Source organism: Pipistrellus hanaki, assembly GCF_964339955.1.
Source record: "Pipistrellus hanaki genome assembly, chromosome: 3".
NCBI lineage: Eukaryota > Metazoa > Chordata > Mammalia > Chiroptera > Vespertilionidae > Pipistrellus > Pipistrellus hanaki.
Window position 1 is genome coordinate 73,978,252 of NC_140505.1, and position 19,150 is coordinate 73,997,401.

At 39.6% G+C, this 19,150-nt stretch overlaps 1 protein-coding gene across 1 annotated transcript in view; it reads right to left on the minus strand.

Annotated features, from left to right (window-relative positions):
- The window catches only part of VWA8 (von Willebrand factor A domain containing 8), a 333,534-nt gene that overhangs the window by 273,006 nt on the left and 41,378 nt on the right, over window positions 1-19,150 (minus strand). Inside the window, exons 5-8 of the mRNA XM_084876526.1 lie at window positions 16,477-16,644; window positions 12,914-13,078; window positions 3,966-4,015; window positions 3,149-3,257 (exon numbers count right to left, since the gene is read on the minus strand). Coding sequence (XP_084732652.1) covers window positions 3,149-3,257; window positions 3,966-4,015; window positions 12,914-13,078; window positions 16,477-16,644 — 492 coding nt within the window. The remainder of the gene's footprint in view (window positions 1-3,148; window positions 3,258-3,965; window positions 4,016-12,913; window positions 13,079-16,476; window positions 16,645-19,150) is intronic.

Consider the following 19,150-nt stretch of genomic DNA (forward strand, 5'->3'; position numbering starts at 1 on the left):
TTCAAAGTTATAAATTGCTTTCCCAATTCAGTTCACCTTACTTTTAAAAGTCTATTAACAGACAATTAGGGAAGATTTAGTATAGACCCTCTATTAGATGATATAGAATTATTGTTAATATGGTAATGGTGTTTGGTTATGTAAGAGAATGTCCTAATTCTGCGAAGTTGCATACTGAAGTAATAAGAATGTTAACTGTTGCCGAAACTGGTTTGGCTCAGTGGATAGAGCGTCGGCCTGTGGACTGAAAGGTCCCAGGTTTGATTCCGGTCAAGGGCACGTACCTTGGTTGCGAGCACATCCCCAGTGCAAGAGGCAGCTAATCAATGATTCTCTCTCGTCGATGTTTCTAACTCTCTCTTCCTCTCTGTAAAAAAATCAATAAAATATATATATTTTTAAAAAGAATGTTAACTGTTGTGCACTTTCAAATGATCCAGAAAAAAAAAAAAGAGAGAGAGAGCAAGCAAAAGTGGCAATATGTTAACAATTAGTGATTTTATTTGATGGAATTAATATGTTCATTTTAATATTTTTAACCTTTTTTTAGGTTTAAGAATTGTTCAAGTAAAAAATTCTGAGCAAAAACAAAAGAATGAAAAGTAAAATACATAATAAAAAAGATAAGAAAAACTGTTCTAGATGTATAGAACAATGTGAGCAATACCTGGGAAATCTAACTCACCAACTCTCAGGAAATTTAAAACAAATTGCAACATAAGTTTTAAAAATGTCTCATCTAGCCAAAACCGGTTTGGCTCAATGGATAGAGCGTCGGCTTGGGGACTGAAAGGTCCCGGGTTCGATTCCGGTCAAGAGCATGTACCTTGGTTGCAGGCATATCCCCAGTAGGGGGTGTGCAAGAGGCAGCTGATTGATGACTCTCTCTCATCGATGTTTCTAACTCTCTATCTCTCTCCCTTCCTCTCTGTACAAAATCAATAAAATATTTAAAACAAAACAAAAAAAAAAAAAAAAAAAAAAAAATGTCTCATCTAAGTGATATCTCATTGTGGCTTTAATTTGCATCTCTCTGATGATTAGTGACATTGAGCATCTTTTCATGTCTATTGGCCATCTGTATGTCCTCTTTTGCGAAGTGTCTATTCAGGTCCTTTGCCCATTTTTTAATTGGATTGTCTTCCTGGTATTGAATTGTATGAGTCTTTTTATATATTTTGGAAATTAACCCTTTATCAGATATATCATTGTCAAACATGTTCTCCCATTCAGTGGGCCCTCTTTTCATTTTGTTGATGGTTTCTTTGGCTGTGCATGAGCTTTTTAGTTTGATGTAATCCTATTTCGTTATTTTTTCCCCCTTTGTTTTCCTTGCCCTAGGATATAAATTAAAATCACAATGAGTTATCACTTCGCCCCTGTCAGAATGGCTACCATCAATAAATCAAAAACAAGTGCTGGCAAGGATGTGGTGAAAAGGGACTCATGCACTGATGATGGGAATGCAAACTAGTGCAACCATTGTGGAAAATAGTTTGGCATTTCCGCAAAAAAAATTTAAAAATGGAAGTGCCTTTTGACCCAGTGATACCACTTCTGAGAATATATCCTAAGAATCCCAAAACACCAACTCAAAAAAATACCTGCACCCTCAAGTTCATAGCTGCGTTATACAATAGCCAAGATCTGGAAACAGGCCAAATGCCCATCAGTAGATGAGTGGATCTGGAATTAGGCCAAGTGCCCATCAATAAATGAGGGGATAAAAAAAGTGGTGGTACATTTACACAATGGAATACTACTCAGCTGTAAAAAGAAAGGAATCTTTCCTTTTATGACACCATGGATGGACCTGGAGATTATGGTAAGTGGAACAAGCCAGTCAGAAAAAAAAACAAATACCATATGATTTCACATATATGTGGTATCTAATAAACAAAGTAAACTGACGAACTAAAACAGTAGCATGGATACGAGGAAGAGACCGACAGCTGTTAGAGGGAAGTGGGGAGGGAGACTGGATAAAAGGAGAAGAAGGGATTAGCCAAAGAACATATATGTATAACCAATAGACATAGACAACAGTACGGTAATGACCAGAAGGAAGAAGGAATGGAAGCTGGGTGGAGATGGGCAAAGTGGAAGAAAAATGGGGTCATCTGTAATAGTGTCAAAAATTAAAATAAACTTTAAAAAAATATAAAAATAAATAAAATTAAAATGTCTCATCTAGGTGGTGTTCCCAGTACCTCGAGTTAGGCTCCTTGGCAGAGTCTCTATTTTAACAGTTTATATGCTCCCTCTGCATCCAGTCTCTTCTCATCCCTCCTCCTGTAAACAGAGCTATCTTCCTCTAACCTGTAAATGTACTTTTGCCCACCCCTGTGTCTGATTGCTACACACCTTACCTACATAATAATGTTTGATGAGCCACTTCTTCCACATAATAAAACCCATACAACTTTACTCACCATGTAAAACACTTCACACTAAGGTTCTAATCCCTCTCTTCACTATACAGGCTTGCTCTAGTGATACAACTTATTGGCCAAACATACCTTTTATGATTCAACACCCTTGCAAGTGCTGTTCCCTCTGCCTGCAGGGTCCTTCCACCCTCCAGATACTACTGTCATGACTTTTGTGATAGTGTAGTGGACAATTGTCAGTATTCCACCAAATCCCCTCAGATCTGTCCTTATCTTTTCTGTGCATCCAGCTTTCCCTTCTAGCAGCCAGTTGCTATAGTCTACCTATTTATAATCTGAGCCAGCTTTGCACAAGGCTGGGAGATTAGCTAGTGCCTGAGAACCTGTGTATTCTGGGATAGCCATTTATCAATGACTAATGGTGCTTGAGTGTGAAAGCCCCAGCTCCCTCACATCAGGTAGGGGCAAGTCTGAGGCACAACTTACACTAGAGCATACCTCTGTGTGATCAGGCTAAAGTTTTTCTCTCTGCGGAATTTTTACTTGAGTTGCATCTCTACCTTCCCGCCTCTAAGACTAAGCTCTTTTAAGGGCTCAGAACATACCATTGGTCTGTTCAGTCTGCTGCACTGCACAATAAATTCATATGAGTTCTGGCAGTATTTAAAAAGGCAAACTGAAGTGATGAATATCCAAGGATGAACTTTTAAATTCTTTGCCACATTTGGGTACAACAGTCATTAATTTACTATACATACCAGGATTTGAACTGCAGCTGGTAAACTATCTAAAGGAAAATCTGGAAGTCCTAGAGTAGAAGATTCTTGCGAACAGAGTGTGGTAGCAAAGGACAAAAGCTGAGAAACTCTAGGGGAAAAAGATAAATGGTATTAAAGTTTTATTTTAATAGTTTTCATATATAATGTGCACAAATATATGTTAAATTTAAGATGACATCTATTAATTTATTAAGGAACAAGAGCTCCACATTAAAATACCCCATTTAAAACTCAAATGAGTAGATAACAGATCTGTTTCTTACATCCATCAAAATATGTGAAGTTTTTCATAACCTGGCAGCCTCACCTCCCAATCTCAATCTAAATCTATCTCTAGCCACCAGCAGCTTTTTGTAGCCTCAAAAATGAGACATATTCTCATATACTATGCTTTTAAAAATATTCTTGGAATTCCTAATTCCATTATCTATCTGGCAAAGCATTCTCATTCTTTAGAACCTATCTCAAATGCCAATGCCTTTATGAAATCCATATAAACTTTCAACACAACTTTGAAAGTATTACTTTATTATACTATGTTAAATATGTTAAATACTCAAATATCTTTAACCTCTTCTAGATTTTGAGTTTCTTATCATCAAATATGCCTTTACCATGATTTTTACCTTTATCATCTTCTTTGTTATTTTTATCATCAGAACTTACCACAACTACTAAAAAAAATTCTTCAAAAATTATTGTCAATTGAATGAATAATTCAATCAATGGGCAATACAAATTCATGTTAAGTGTCCATATATTTATATAAAAATATATAAAAGAATAGCTGACTTACTTTTCAGCAGAAACATTGGATCCAACAGAATATAACAGTTTAAGTTGGTCCTAAAATACATAGAAACATTAAAACAATTAATAAGGACTATAATGAATTAAATACAAATGTTTTCTCAAAAATCCAATCTTTGAATTAATCAGACACTAAGTAATTAAGAGCAAAAAATAATTTATTGATACTTTCCATTTTTTTAAAAAAAGTAATAACCTCCTTAAAAAAACCTGTTAGAGCTCTGTTCAACGTTACTCAGTGGTTAGAGTGTCAGTCTTCAGACCAAAGGGCTCCAGGTCAAGGATTCCAGGTCAAGGGCTCGTACCTGGGTTGCAGGTCCGTTCCCTACCCAGTCAGGTGGTGTATGTGGGAGGCAACCAATTAATGTGTCTCTCTCATATCCATGCTTTTCTCTCTCCTTCTCTCTCCTTCTCTCTCTCTCTCTCTCTCTCTCTCTCTCTCTCTCTCTCTCCTCCCTCTGTCCCCTCTGTCCCCTTTCTCCACTCCCTCCCCTCTTTCCCCTATCTCCCACTCTCTAAAAAACAAATCAATGGAGGAGTGTTAAGATGGCAGCTGGCAGGACAACAGTAAGGGAGAGAGTGTGAGTGGGGGAGTGAAAAGGCAGTGTATGGAACTTGTGGTGAGTGTGTGTGTGTGTATATGAGGGACAGTTAGATTCTGCAGGAGTCTCAGGGACTGACAGACTGGGCTCTCCTAGATGGAGAGCCCCTGATACAACTGTAAGCACTCCAGGGGAGGCTGGCTCTGGCACAGAAACCATGCAATCTTGAAGGGAAGAGCTGCTGTGATTAGGAACCCAGCCTCACCACCACCCAGATAGGCCTCAGACACCATCCGGGACCCTATACCACTCCAGCCAAAAACCTGATACCTCAACTGCAGACACACAGCCTCCAGGACTGCAGCATCCCTGGCCACAGTATCCTATGAGCCCCAGAGCATGCTCCCTCCCGAAAAGGCCGCAACTTCAGCCACAGGATCTGTACAACTTGACACCTGGACCGCTTGTTGGGACTCAGAGTGCCCGGCCCTACTGCCAAGTACACTGCGGGGTCTGCCCCCTGGCTCAGTCAGAGTATTTGGGGAGGCTCCACCTCCTTGGACAAACAAAACTGCCACATAGCGCACGTACTAACCCCAGCCCAAGTCAAAGCTGCTGGTACGACCTGGTGTGCCCAGCCAAAGGTCACAGAACCACTCTGCATGTGCACTGCCAGAGGGACCTAGGGCGCCATCTTACCTTGGGTGCCTAGGCTGCAGAGTGAATTGCATGCCAGAGGGCTCTGAGCTCTCACAGGGAGTCGCACAACAGAGGAACTGTGCATACACCCCTGCTTACCCGAAGAATCTGAAGTGGACAATTAAGAAACCAGAACCAGGGAGAAGGGTGGAGCAACTCCGAGTGGAGACAATAAAGGGATGAAACAAAAGCCAGACCCAGCCTCCAGTCTGGCAAGTCCCAGATGACTGAACTGCTAGGGGCTTCAATACCTCAGACACCAAGCAGGGAGCCCAGGGCCAGAAAGAGATAACAAAAATGGGGAGACAAAGTAACAACCCCCAAAGGAAAGGAAAAAAGTAATTGTCAAAAAAAAGGAACTAAATGAAACAGAGGCATGCAATAGGTCAGAAAAAGAATGACAAGTAAGGGTCATGCAGTTCCTAAACCGGCTGGTTAAGAAAATTAACAAATAATGTAAGAATCAACAGGATATTAAGAATGACATAACTACAATAAAAAACACATTGGAAGGTTTCACCAGCACACTAGAAGAAGCGGAGTTATAAGACAAGGCAGAAAATGCCCCCAATCTGAACATCAATTGGAGAAAAAAATTAGAAAGCAAGAGGAGAGCTTAATGGAGTTTTGGGACAACATGAAACCAAGTAACATATATATAACAGGGATGTCAAAAGGACAAGAAGAGGAGCAAGGGCTAGGAAAACAATACAAAGAAATAACAGAAAATTTCCCTGATTTGGAGAAAATAAAACAGTCACATTAAGTGCAGAGTCCCACAATAGATGAACCCCAAAAGACCCATACCAAGACACGTTGTAATTACATGACAAACGTTAATGGCAAAAAGAGAATCTTAAAGGCTGAAAGAGAGAGCCAGAGACAGAAGTACATCAGGCCAGAAAAGAATGAAATGAAGTATACAAAGTGATGCAAAGCAAGAAATTAAATCCAAGAATAATCAGCAGGCTATCATTCAAAATTGAAGGAAAAATCAAGAGATTCGTAGATAAAAAATAAAAAAGACAGGGAGTTTATCACTATGAATCCAGCAATGAAAGAAATGCTAAAGGGATGGTTGTAAAAAGAATAGAAAGGGAAGAAGGAACATATGCATATATAATAAAGATGACTATAAACAATTACTTATTAATAAAAACCTTAAGCATAAATGGATTAAATACTCCAATCAAAAGATAACAGGTGGATGACTAGCTAAGAAAACCTGACCCATACATGCTGTCTATAAGAGATCCATGTCAGAACAAGAGACACTCAAAACCTGAAAGTGAAGGTATGGGAAAACATTATACAGGCAAATGGAAATGAAAAAAAAAGTTGGGGTAGCAATACTTACATCTTACAAAATAGACCTCCAAGTGAAGGCCATAACAACAGATAAGGAAGGCCACTTCATAATACTAAAGGGAGAAATTCTACAAGAAGATGTAACTCTGGTAAACATATATTCACCCAATACAGGAGCAACAAAATACATAATAAAAACTTCTAGAAGCCATCAAAGGATAGATCAACAGCAATATAATCATAGTAGGAGACTTTACTACCCCATTGACATCACTAGATAAATCCTCTAGACAAAAAATTAGCAAAGAAACAGAAATCCTAAATGACTCACTAGATCAGAGGGACTTAATCAACATCTATAGTACATTCCACCCCAAAACTACAGAATACACATTCTTCTCAAGCGTACATGGGACATTTCAAAGATAGACCATATTTTGGGATACAGGCAAAGTTTCTCCAAATTCAAGAAGATTGAAATCATATCAAGCTTCTTTTCAGATCACAATGCCATAAAATTAGAAGTCAACTATAGTAAAATCACAAAATTCAAACACTTGGAGGCTGAATTGCATACTATTAAACAATGAGTGGGTTACCAAAGAGATCAAAGAAGAAGTAAAAAAAAAAAACATCCTGGAAACAAACAACAATGAAATCACACCAATCCAAAATATTTGGGACACAATGAAAGCAATACTAAGAAGGAAGTTCATAGCATTACAGGCCTACCTAAAAAATAAAACTGGTAATAAATCATTTAACTTTGCAACTTGAAGAATTAGAAAAAGAACAATAAGAAAAGTCCAGTGTGAGCAGAAAGAAGGAAATAAGAAAGAGCAGAGCAGAAATAAATGACATTGAGACTTAAAAAAAAATACAAAAGATCAACAAAACCAATAGTTGGTTCTTTGAAAGGTTAAACAAGATTGACGAACCTCTAGCCAGGCTCACCAAGAAGCAAAGAGAGAGGACCCAAATAAACAAAATCAGAAACAAAAGAGGTGAAATAACAACAGACCCCTCCGAAATACGAAGAATCAAAAAAATACAATGAGCAACTGTCCTCCCACAAACTGATTAACCTAGAAGAAATGGACATATACCTAGAAAAATATGACCTTCCAAAACTCAACTTGGAGGAAAAAAAAAATCTGAATAGGTCAATAACTATGGAGAAAATTGAAGTAGTAATCAAAAAACTTCCAACTAACAAAAGCCCTGAACCAGACGGCTTCACAAGGGAGTTTTGTCAAACATACAAAGAAGAAATAAAACCTATCTTCCTCAGACTATTCCAAAAATTTCAAGAGTAAGGAGCACTTCCAAGCTTTTTCTACAAAGCCAGCATTTACCCAAATTCCAAAACCAGATAAAGGCAATATAAGGGAAGAATATTACAAGTCAATATCCCTCATTAACATAGATGCCAAAATCTCGACAAAATTCTAGCAAATCAAATCCATCATTACATCAGAAAGATCATACATCATGACCAAGTGAGATTTATTCCAGGGATGAAAGGATAAACAAGTCAATATCCACAAGTTAATAAATTTGATACACCACATAAACAAACTGAGAGATAAAAACCATATAATCATAATCATTGATGCAGAAAGAGCATTTGACAAAATCCAATACCCTTTTTTGATAAAAACCCTCAGCAAGGTGGGAATAGAAAGATCATGCCTCAACGTTATAAAAACCATATATGACAAACCCATAGCCAACATCATACCCAATAGGCAAAAACTAAAATCATCTCCCCTAAGAATAAGAACAAGCCAGAGATGACCACTTTCACCATTCCTGTTCAACATAGTACTGAAAATACTAGCCATTGAGATCAGACAAGAAGAAGAAATAAAAGGCATCCAAATTGGGGGGGGGGGGGGGAGTAAATCTGTCCTTATTCGCAGATGATGTGATATTGTACATAGAAAACCCCAAAGACTCCACCCTAAAACTACTAGCCTTAATAAATGAATTCGGCAATGTACCAGGATACAAAATTAACACGCAGAAGTCTATGGCTTTTCTACACACCAATAATGAACTCACAGAAAGAGAAATCTAAAAAGCAATCCCATTTACCAATGCAACAAAAAAAAAATTAAGAAACCTAGGATCAAATTTAACCAAGGAGACAAAGGACCTGTGCTCAGAAAATTTCAGGATGCTAAAAAAGATAGAGGAAGACATATACAGATGGAAGAACATACCGTGTTCATGGATTGGTAGAATCAACATAATTAAAATGTCCATACTATCCAAAGCAATCTATAAATTCAATGCAATCCCCATTAAAATACCAATGGCATACTTCAAAAACGTAGAAATTCCACAAAAATTTATCTGTAATAAAAGAAGACCCAGAATAGCTGCAGCAATCTTGAGAAAGAAGAACAATGTTGAAGGGATCACAATACCAGATATTAAGCTATACTACAAAGCCATTGTTCTCAAAACTGCCTGGTTCTGGCACAAGAATAGACATATGGACCAATGGAACAGAACACAGAATCCAGAAATCGACCCAAGACAGTAAGCTCAATTTATATTATCAAATGAGGCAAGAATATACAATAGAGAAAAGATAGTCTCTTCAATAAATGGTGCTGGGAAAACTGGACAGATACTTGCAAAAAATAAAATAAAAATGAAACTAGATCACCAACTTACACCATACACACACACACACAAAAAAAAAAAAAAAAACTCAAAATGGATCAAGGAATTAAATGTAGGATGGGAAACCATAAAAATCTTAGAAGAAGCCATAGGCAGCAAAATAGCAGACACTTGTCATAGAAATATCTTTACTGATACAGCTCCTAGGGCAATGGAAACTGAAGAAAAAATAAACAAATGGTACTATATCAAAAGAAAAAGCTTCTGCACAGCAAAAGAAACCAACAACAAAGCAACAAGAAAGCCCACTGCATGGGAGAGTATGTTTGCCAATGTTATCTCCTGTAAGGGTTTAATCTCCAACATTTACAAGGAACTCATACAACTTAACAAAAGGAAGATAAACAACCCAATCAAAAAAATGGGCAAAAGACCTAAATAAACACTTTTCAAAAGAGGACATTCAGAAAGCCAAGAGACATATGAAACCATGCTCAAAGTCACTAATCATCCTAGAGATGCAAATCAAAACAACAATGCCGTACTATCTCATACCTGTCAGAATGGCTATCATCAAAAATCAACAAATGTCAAGTACTGGAGAGGATGCGGAGAAAAAGGAACCCTCCTTCACTGCTGGTGGGAATGCAGACTGGTGCAGCCACTGTGGAGAACAGTATGGCATTACCTCAAAAAATTAAAAATGAAATTGCCATTTGACCGAGTAATACCACTTCTCGGAATATATCCCGAAAATTCAGAAACACCAATCAGAAAGGATATATGCGCCCCTATGTTCATAGCAACACAATTTACAATAGCTAAGATTTGAAAACAGCCTAAATGCTCATCAGCAGATGAATGGATTAAAAAACAATGATACATCTACACATTGGAATACTATGGTGCTGTAAAAAAGAAGGAATTCTTACCATTCACAACAGCATGGATGGAACTGAAGAGCATTATGCTAAGTGAAATAAGCCAGTCAGTAAAAGAAAAATACCACATGATCTCACTTTTTTATGGATAACAAAGAACATTATAAACTGATGAACAAAAATAGATACAGAGGAATGGGAAATATCAAACAGATTTTCAAACTATAGTGGGACAGCTGGAAGGGTTAGGAGAGAGAAGTAAGAGATCAACTGAAGGACTTGTATACATGCATAAGCGTAACCAATGGATACAAGTCACTGGGCGGGGGGAGGTGAGGGCATGTTCTGGTGGGAAGGGGAGGCTGGGGGAAGGTCAATGGGGAAAAAAAGGAGACATGTGTACTACTACTTACAATACTTTAAACCACATGTGTCAAACACAAGGCCCGCGGGCCAAATCCAGCCCGCCAGGCCTTGCAATGTGGCCCACACCGCGCTGTCATCACTGCACTCCGCTGTCAGCTTATGACATTGTCAGTTTATGACTGTTCAGTAAACCATTCGGCCCGCGATTTAGGCTGGATTTTAGATTTTGGCCCCTTCTCTGATTGAGTTCGACACCCCTACTTTAAACAATAAAATAAATTTTTTTAAAAGCGGCATCAAAATAAAAAGCTTCTGCATAGCAGAAGAAACTATCAACAAAACAATAAGAAAGCTCACTGCATGAGAGAACATATTTACCAATGTTATCTATAATAAGGGTCTAATCTCCAAAATGTATAGGGAACTCATACATCTTAACAAAAGAAAGATAAACAATCCAATAAAAAAATGGGCACAGGAACCTAAATAGACACTTTTAGAAAGTGAACATACAGTAGGCCAAGAGACATATAAAAGCACTAGTGGCCCAGTGCACAAAAATTGTGCATGGGGGAGAGGGGGTGATGTTCTTCAGTCTGGCCTGCACCCTCTCCAATCTAGGACTCCTCGGGGGATGTCCAATTGCCAGTTTAGGCACGATCTCTATGGGATTAAGCCTAAACCAGCAGTCAGACATCCCTCTCAAAATCCGGGACCGCTGGCTCCTAACTGTTCACCTGCCTGCTGGCCTGCTTGTCCCCAACCCCCCACCCCCACCCCACCAGCCTTCTCATCCCCAACTGCCCCCCCAACCAGCCTTATGGCCAACTGCCCCCCTCCAGCCTGCTCGCTCCAAACAGCACCCCCTACCAGCCTGATCACCCCCAACTGCCACCCTTGCTGGCCTGCTCACTCCCAACTGCCCCACCTTGTCCTGCTCACCTCCAACTGCCCTCCCGACTGGCTTGATCAACCCCAAATACGCCCCCCCCCCCAACTGGTCTGCTCACTCCCATCTGCCACCCCTGCCAGTCTAATCACTCCCAACTGCCCCTCCCTGCTGGCCTGCTTGCCCCCAACTGCCCCCCATGCCAACCTGATCATCCCCAACAACCCCCCTGGCCAGCAAACTTGCCCCCAGTTGCCCCCCCTGCCAGCCTGATTGTCCCCAACTGCCCCCCACTGCTGGCCTGTTCACCCCCAACTGACTCCCCTGCTGGCTGCTCATCCCAAACTGCTCCCCCACTTGCCTATTACCCCCTACTGCCCTCCCCTCCTGGCTTGATCGCCCCTATACACCTCTGCCTCGGTCCTGCGACCATGGCTTTGACCGGAAGGATGCCCTGATGGTCTCCCGGTCTAGTTAGCATACTACCCTTTTATTAGTATAGATGCTCAAAGTCACTAATCATTCAAGAGATGCAAATCAAAACAACGAGGTACCATCTCACATCTGTCAGAATGGGTATCATCAACAAATCAACAAATGAAAAGTGCTGGGGAGGATGTAGAGAGAAAGGAACCCTCCTGCATTGCTGGTGGGAATGGATACTAGTGTAGCCACTGTGAAAGATAGTATGGAGTTTCCTCAAAAAGTTAAAAATGTAACTCCCATTTGACCCAGTAATCCCATTTCTAGGAATATATCCCAAGAGATCAGAAACACTAATCAGAAAGAATATATGCACCCCTATGTTCATAGCAGCACAATTTATAATAGCTAAGATTTAGAAAAGGCTAAGTCCCATCAGCAGATGAGTGGCTTATAAAAAAGTGGAATATCTATACAATGGAATACTACACTGCTATAAAAAGAAAGAAGTCTTACCATTCACAATAGCACGAATGAATATAGAGAGCATTATGCTAAGCAAAATCAGTCAGTTGAAGAAAGATAAATATCACAGGATCTCATCATTTGTGGAATATAATGAACAATACACACTGATGAGCAAAAAGAGACCCAGAGACAGAAAAGCATCAAATAGACTGTCAAACCTCAGAGGGAAGGTGTGTGTGTGTGTGTGGGGGGGGGGGGGGGGGGGGGAGAGAAGAGGGGGATGATGAGGGAGGGAAAGAGAGTAAGAGATCAACCAAAGGACTTGAATGGATGCATATAAGCATATCCAATGGCCACAGACATTAGGGGGGTGAGGGCATATGCTGGGGGGTGGGATTGGCCAGGAAGGGGTCAATGGAGGAAAAGGAGACATAAATAATACTTTAAACAATGAAGAATTTAAAAAATAATAATGGGGGAAAATCATTAGAAAAAATATCCTTGGATGAGGATTAACAACAATAACAAAAATCCTGTTAGAAAAATGATACCACTATAATTTTTCTTCCTCATTTTCAGAAACTTTTTTTCACCATATATCTTTTTTCCTTACAATTAGTTAGTGAGAAGAACATCTTCAAACATAATAACATTTTCATAGTAATTGAATTTATTATGAATAGAAAAACCATTTAAAAAATAGATTTTCCTTGTTCATACTTACCTTGAAGGGTAGATAATAAATATCTCTGGCTTGAAATCGAGAACGGAGAGGGGGGTCTAATGGATTCCCAGAGTACCTAGGCACTGGCAAGCCCAAAGCAATCACTCGGAAATTTTCACTAACTCGAACAATCTTCCACGCATCCAGTTCTGCTTTGGTATGATCCTTAAAGAGTATGAGATCAAACATTACATCATAACTAATACAGATTACAACTGCACAAGCTTGTAGGCTAAGAAATTTGGGCTCTGACTGCTGCGTAACCTATTTGAGAACACTCTCAAAGTCAAACTGTCAAGGAAGGAAGCAAAGTGAAAGGAGGATCAGGATGCTAAGACTGGTGTTAAAAGGAGAGGCAATGAACATATCGAGGAACAAAGGACATGTGGGTCAGTTTCTAAGTCCAATGCAGTAACACAGAGTAACAGAGTTACGAGGGTAAGGACAATACACTGGCTCAGACCAGAGGATGTAAAAAGGTACTCCCAGAGTGCAGACTGCTAGCAGAGCAAAGCTTGCCCATGGGCCTTAAGCAGAGAATTATGTCTACCAAGGTATAATAACAGCGTTAACAAACATGTATTGAAAACTTATTACATGTTAAGCACTTTTCAAGAATTTTTCTCATTTAACTTTCACCAGGATCTAAACAGTCATTTAATTCCTTTTTATGAGTGAACCAACTGCTGTTCAGAGAAGTTATGTAACTTTCCCCTGATCCTGCAACTAGTATATGGTGGAGTTGAGAGACTGGAAACAGTACATGTTTTAGATTTCTAAATCCTGGATCTGGTGCCCTATGAGCCTCTGCTTTCTCACCTAAAAAGTGGGAATGGTGCCAAAACCGGTTTTGCTCAGTGGATAGAGCGTCGGTCTGCGGACTGAAAGGTCCCGGGTTTGATTCCGGTCAAGGGCATGTACATTGGTTGTGGGCACATCCCCAGTAGGGGATGTGCAGAAGGCAGCTGGTCAATGTATCTCTCTCATCGATGTTTCTAGCTCTTTATCCCTCTCCCTTCCTCTCTGTGAAAAATCAATAAAATTTTTTTTAAAGTGGGAATGGTATCACCAACACTATTATGGCTTTATGAAAATTAAATGTGATTATATATATAAAAGCAACTGGTCCATAGTAGGCACCTATTAAATGCCATCCCTTACATCTGCCTGACTTTATTAATGGCTCTTCACTGAGCTCAGCTTTAGAATCCACAGAACTTACAGAGTTGATATGTGTCCCACGTGACAGTGTAGAAACTCTTAACATGACTCTCAAGGCCTTTCCTGGTCAGTCATGTCTGATTCTTCCAGCCTTGGCAACCACTTCACACCCACCCCCTCGGCCCACCTTCCGTGACTGTGCCTGTGGCCATCTCACAACTGAGGCTCTCCAGACACATCATGCTACTTCACCAATACTGCTTCACTTGTTTGGAACACTCTTTCCACTTTGCACAGCCTAAACACAGTATTATTCAAAACTCAGCATAAAAAATATCTTCTTTAAAATGGGACCCTTTCTCATCCCCTCCTTTCATATCCCTCCACTATGTCCTATGCAAGTGTCTATGATCATACATTTGTCCACTGACTTCTTTACATGACTTTCTCTTGCTGGATGCAAGGACTCTAGCACATAGCAGGACAAATAACTGTTGACTGAATGCATGAAATAATTAAAAAACATAATGAATAATTTTTTCTAGCTTTACCAAAATCATGACCCTATATTTAATTAATAGGACTAACACTAACAGTATATCATATGCACTAAAAAACAAGACTCTGGATATAACCCTATCTGAGAAACCAAGAGTATAATTTTTAGAAAGCTAAATATTTCTATTTTCCACTAATCTGAAAATTATAATCAGAATATAAATAATATTTATATAAGCCAATTGTATCTGTTTCCATAATAATATTCTACTATAATCACCTCTATGAAATAATTTAATTCTAATTTAGTATATTGAATCCAATTAGAAATAAATGGGACTTTAGTTATGCTGTTTAAATCCTTTTATCATAGAAATGGTGGTGTTTTGTGAAGAGATCTTGTCTATATTCTGTAAGGTTCCCATGAGAGATTCTATGAATATAGAAATTATACTTAATAAAAATTACGTATTTATACTGATGACTATATTGGAAAAAATGTAGTACGTCCTTCTCATCCTATCTATTAAAGAGGGAATATGCTAATTGACCCTCACACTGTCGCAAAGATGGCGGCACCCACAGCCAATAAGGAGGGAATATACTAATTGACTGCCTTACCATCAAAAATGATGGTGCCCATAGCCACAAGATGGCAGCAGCCAGTCCCCTCAGCCCCCCAGCCACCCAGGGCCAGCCTGAGGCACAGGCAAGCCTCAGATGGCAGCTGCCCAGCTGCATAGGGCCACCCAAGGCTCAGTTTACCAGGACCTGCCAAGGCTTGTGCTGCTGGCAGTGGCAGCAGCGGAGGTGTAATGAGGCGTTGCCTTCCCCCTGAGGGCTCCCAGACTGTGAGAAGGGGCAGGCCAGCCTGAGGGACCCTGCCTCCAGGGCACTGGACCTCTAGTATATATATAAAAGCCTAAGCGACCTGCCAACTGGTAGCTATGATGCACACTGACCACCAGGGGGAAGATGCTCAATGCAGAACCAGAAATCACTGGCATGGAAACACGGAACAGAGTGATCTCAAAGGAAAGGGGTGACGGGGAGAACAGGAAGAGATTAAACAAAGATCTTACTAGAGGTCCAGTGCATGGATTCATGCACCAGTGGGGTCCCTCGGCCTGGCCTATGGGGATCAGGCTGAAACCAGCTCTCCAACATCCCTTGAGAAGTCCCAGATTGCAAGAAGGCACAGACCAGGCCAAGAGACCTCACTGGTGCATGAATCCATGCACTGAGCCTCTAGTGTAATATAATATTTGATCAAAGACTTGAAGTAAGCCGAACAGATATGAGTGAGAAAGCCATTCCAGAAGAGTCAAGTGCTTGTGCAAAGCAACTATAAGGTAAAAGAATGCCTATCTGACATGTTTAAGATGTAGTAAAGGGAATTCTAGTAGGGTCAAGGTATCTTTTAAATACCTATTAATTTCTGTCAATATCTACTGGACTTTGCGCTTCCTGAGGCCAAGAACTGAACTTTTTTCAGCTTTATATTCCTACTACTATCTAGAAGCCATTAGACTTTTAGTAAATAGTTGTTGAGAAATGGAAAAAAGGAAGACAGGAAAGGAGAAGGAAAGGGAAGAAGAATTAAAAGAAGAAAGAAAGAGAGAGGTTAAGGAAAAAAGGAGAGGAAAGGAGAAAGGAGGAAGAGAAAAAGAAAGTTATTAGATTGGCAACATGAAGTCAAAATCTTGGATGTTTTCTAAAATGGCCAACAAATATTAGAAGAGTCTTGTAAAACTGCAAACTCGTGACCTGACTTGAGCAATTTGCCACAGATATGGACCCCCTGAACATGCGTCCTCATTCTGATACAGTTGTGTCTTACACAACAATGGCACTACCCACAGCTCAGCAGCTATGATAGAGCAGCTGAATTTTTCTTTTCTTACCTTGAGAAGTTTGTCATAACGCTCTGCAGACATTAGGAAGCGTCCATCTTCAAGCTGCATCTCCCTATTTTCTAGCAAGTTGTTCAAAACAGGCAAAACATTCCTCTCCGCCTTTTCCAAGCCTTCCAAAACGAGAGTTCTGCCTTCTGTGGCTGCACGAACTGCACACTATTTCCAAGAAACAAAAGCAATATGAAAATATAGAAGATAGCAGAGCATGGTCCAATTTTACTCGTAATGTAAATTATACTTATAGGGACTGGAAATCAGGAAAGCTGGGTTCCAGTTCTTGATTTTGCTTTGTCTGCTTAAATGACCTTAGACAAGTGATTTTTGTCTTTTTAGGCCTATTTCCTCCATTTGTAAAATGAAGAGATTAAAATAAACAATCTCTAAGGTTCCTTTCAGTTGTAACACTTCAGATAAAACCCAATGAAATAGAAAACTCAGAATCTCTTTGAATTAGTAACATCACTAAACAAGGAAACAGAGTCTTTAACTAGAGAAGGGAAATGAAGATACAATCTGTTCTATCCATCCCACAAGCTTCTTGGGAGAATCAAATGAGCAAGGTGAGAACACATGGAGACTATCAAGGTTTTAAACAAGAGTCACATTAAAATGAATTCCAGTTTATTCTAATGTTCAAAGCTGCCAACATTACAAACTTACCAAAAATTTCTAGTGAACTCTTTTTTCAAAAGAAGGGAGCAGTGCACAGATATTTTATGTGATCATTTCTCAAAACAGAAATTATATCAACCAGCTGAAACCGGTTTGGCTCGGTGGATAGAGCATCGGCCTGCGGACTGAAAGGTCCCAGGTTTGATTCCGGTCAAGGGCATGTACCTTGGTTGTGGGCACATCCCCAGTAGGGGGTGTTCAGGAGGCAGCTGATGGTTGTTTCTCTCTCATCAATATTTCTAACTCTCTATCCCTTTCCCTTCCTCTCTGTAAGAAATCAATATATATATATATATATATATATATATATATATATATATATATATATATATTTTTTTTTTATTATTTTTTTTTAAGAAATTAGATCAACCATAAGGATCCTATCCTGCCCTTCCAACTACAGAACTTCCAGAGACCTAGTTTTCTCAGAGAAATCAGGAAAAAACACAGCAAGATCCTTCTGGACAAACCATTTCATACAACAGGTTTAACAACCCAACATGTGGACACAAAGCATTTCAAGATAAAAGCAACTGCATGACCTAAAATCAAAAACTGTCTAAGCTCCTGTCCTAGATTTGCTTCTGATTTGATAAAAGACCTAAGGCAAACAAGTATTCTGGAGGTCTGTGTCCTCATTTCCTAAATGAGAATATCCTCAAGGGGTAGGGTACGCCGTGAATCAAAGCAGTAGTGGAAAAATGTTAAAGCTGTCAAACTCATTAAAATATACATCATTATTAATATAGACATGCTTTTGTCCCTACAGAAAAGGGCACTGACTCTGAGCACACACACAAAGCTCATTTGGGTCCTGAAGGAACTGGCAAAAAGTAGACAACAGGTTGGACTTCTAGCACTAATAGTGCCAAGACTTAGGCCCAAGTGCTGAGTCTGGACAGTAGCTCAGTAGCATGTTTGAGTGACTCCAATAGGCTAATGGCACCCGAAAGTATAAAACCCTTAACCATTTCAAAATCAGACGTCAAGGCCAAAGGAAATGTGCTAAATGAGCTATCTTCATTGGGACAGACTTCCCAGTTGGAGACAGTCACTTGATCTAGGAATAGCTTGACACACCAAGTTGCATTTCCTGAAGGTGAAGAGCAAGATGCAGTTAGTGGCACCTTCAAGATGGGCAGCAAGGCCAGCAGTCTACAGCCCAGGTCAAAGGCCAGTCCCGCCCTCCTTCCCAGGCTGCAGTGCTCAGTGCTAGTGTCTCCTTGCTGGTGAGAAATGGGAGTGTTCAATTGGAAGCATCACATGACAATGCACCTGCTGTAGACCACAGCAGTTTGCAAGATGAACTTGGCATGCAGGCCTTACATAATCTTGGTGATAAAAACTTTAATGCAGCAGATAATAGGTAACAGTGATTGCAATACTTTCTTGAGATAGCATTTTTTATAGGATTTGCCCTTTGTTTAAGAAACATTTGACTTTGTTTTTCCCTTTTCTGTTTCAATTATTATTCTACATATTCTTTTGAGCATGTCTATTATTAAAAGGTAGTTAATAGGATTAATAAATGCTCACGTGAATGGTTTGAGCAGTTCTGTTATTCCTTGGCATTATTTGTACCACATTGGAAAATGTTGATTTAAAACATTATTTTGATTAATCTTTAATTTCTTTGAATTCTCTGAATGTGCTACACGAAAGGCAAAATTGCTTACTAATGGTCTGTTACTATATAATCTTTCTTTTAATTATTGTTTTTAAATATATTTTATTGATTTTTTACAGAGAGGAAGGGAGAGAGATAGAGAGCCAGAAACATCAATAAGAGAGTAACATCAACCAGCTGCCTCTTGCACACCCCTTACAGGGGATGTGCCCGCAACCAAGGTACATGCCTTTGACCGGAACCTAACCTGGGACCTTTCAATCCGCAGACCAACGCTCTACCACTGAGCCAAACCGGTTTCGGCTAGTTATTGTATTTTTAACTTACATGTTATCACCTGACTTTGAGGACTTATGGCTGTAT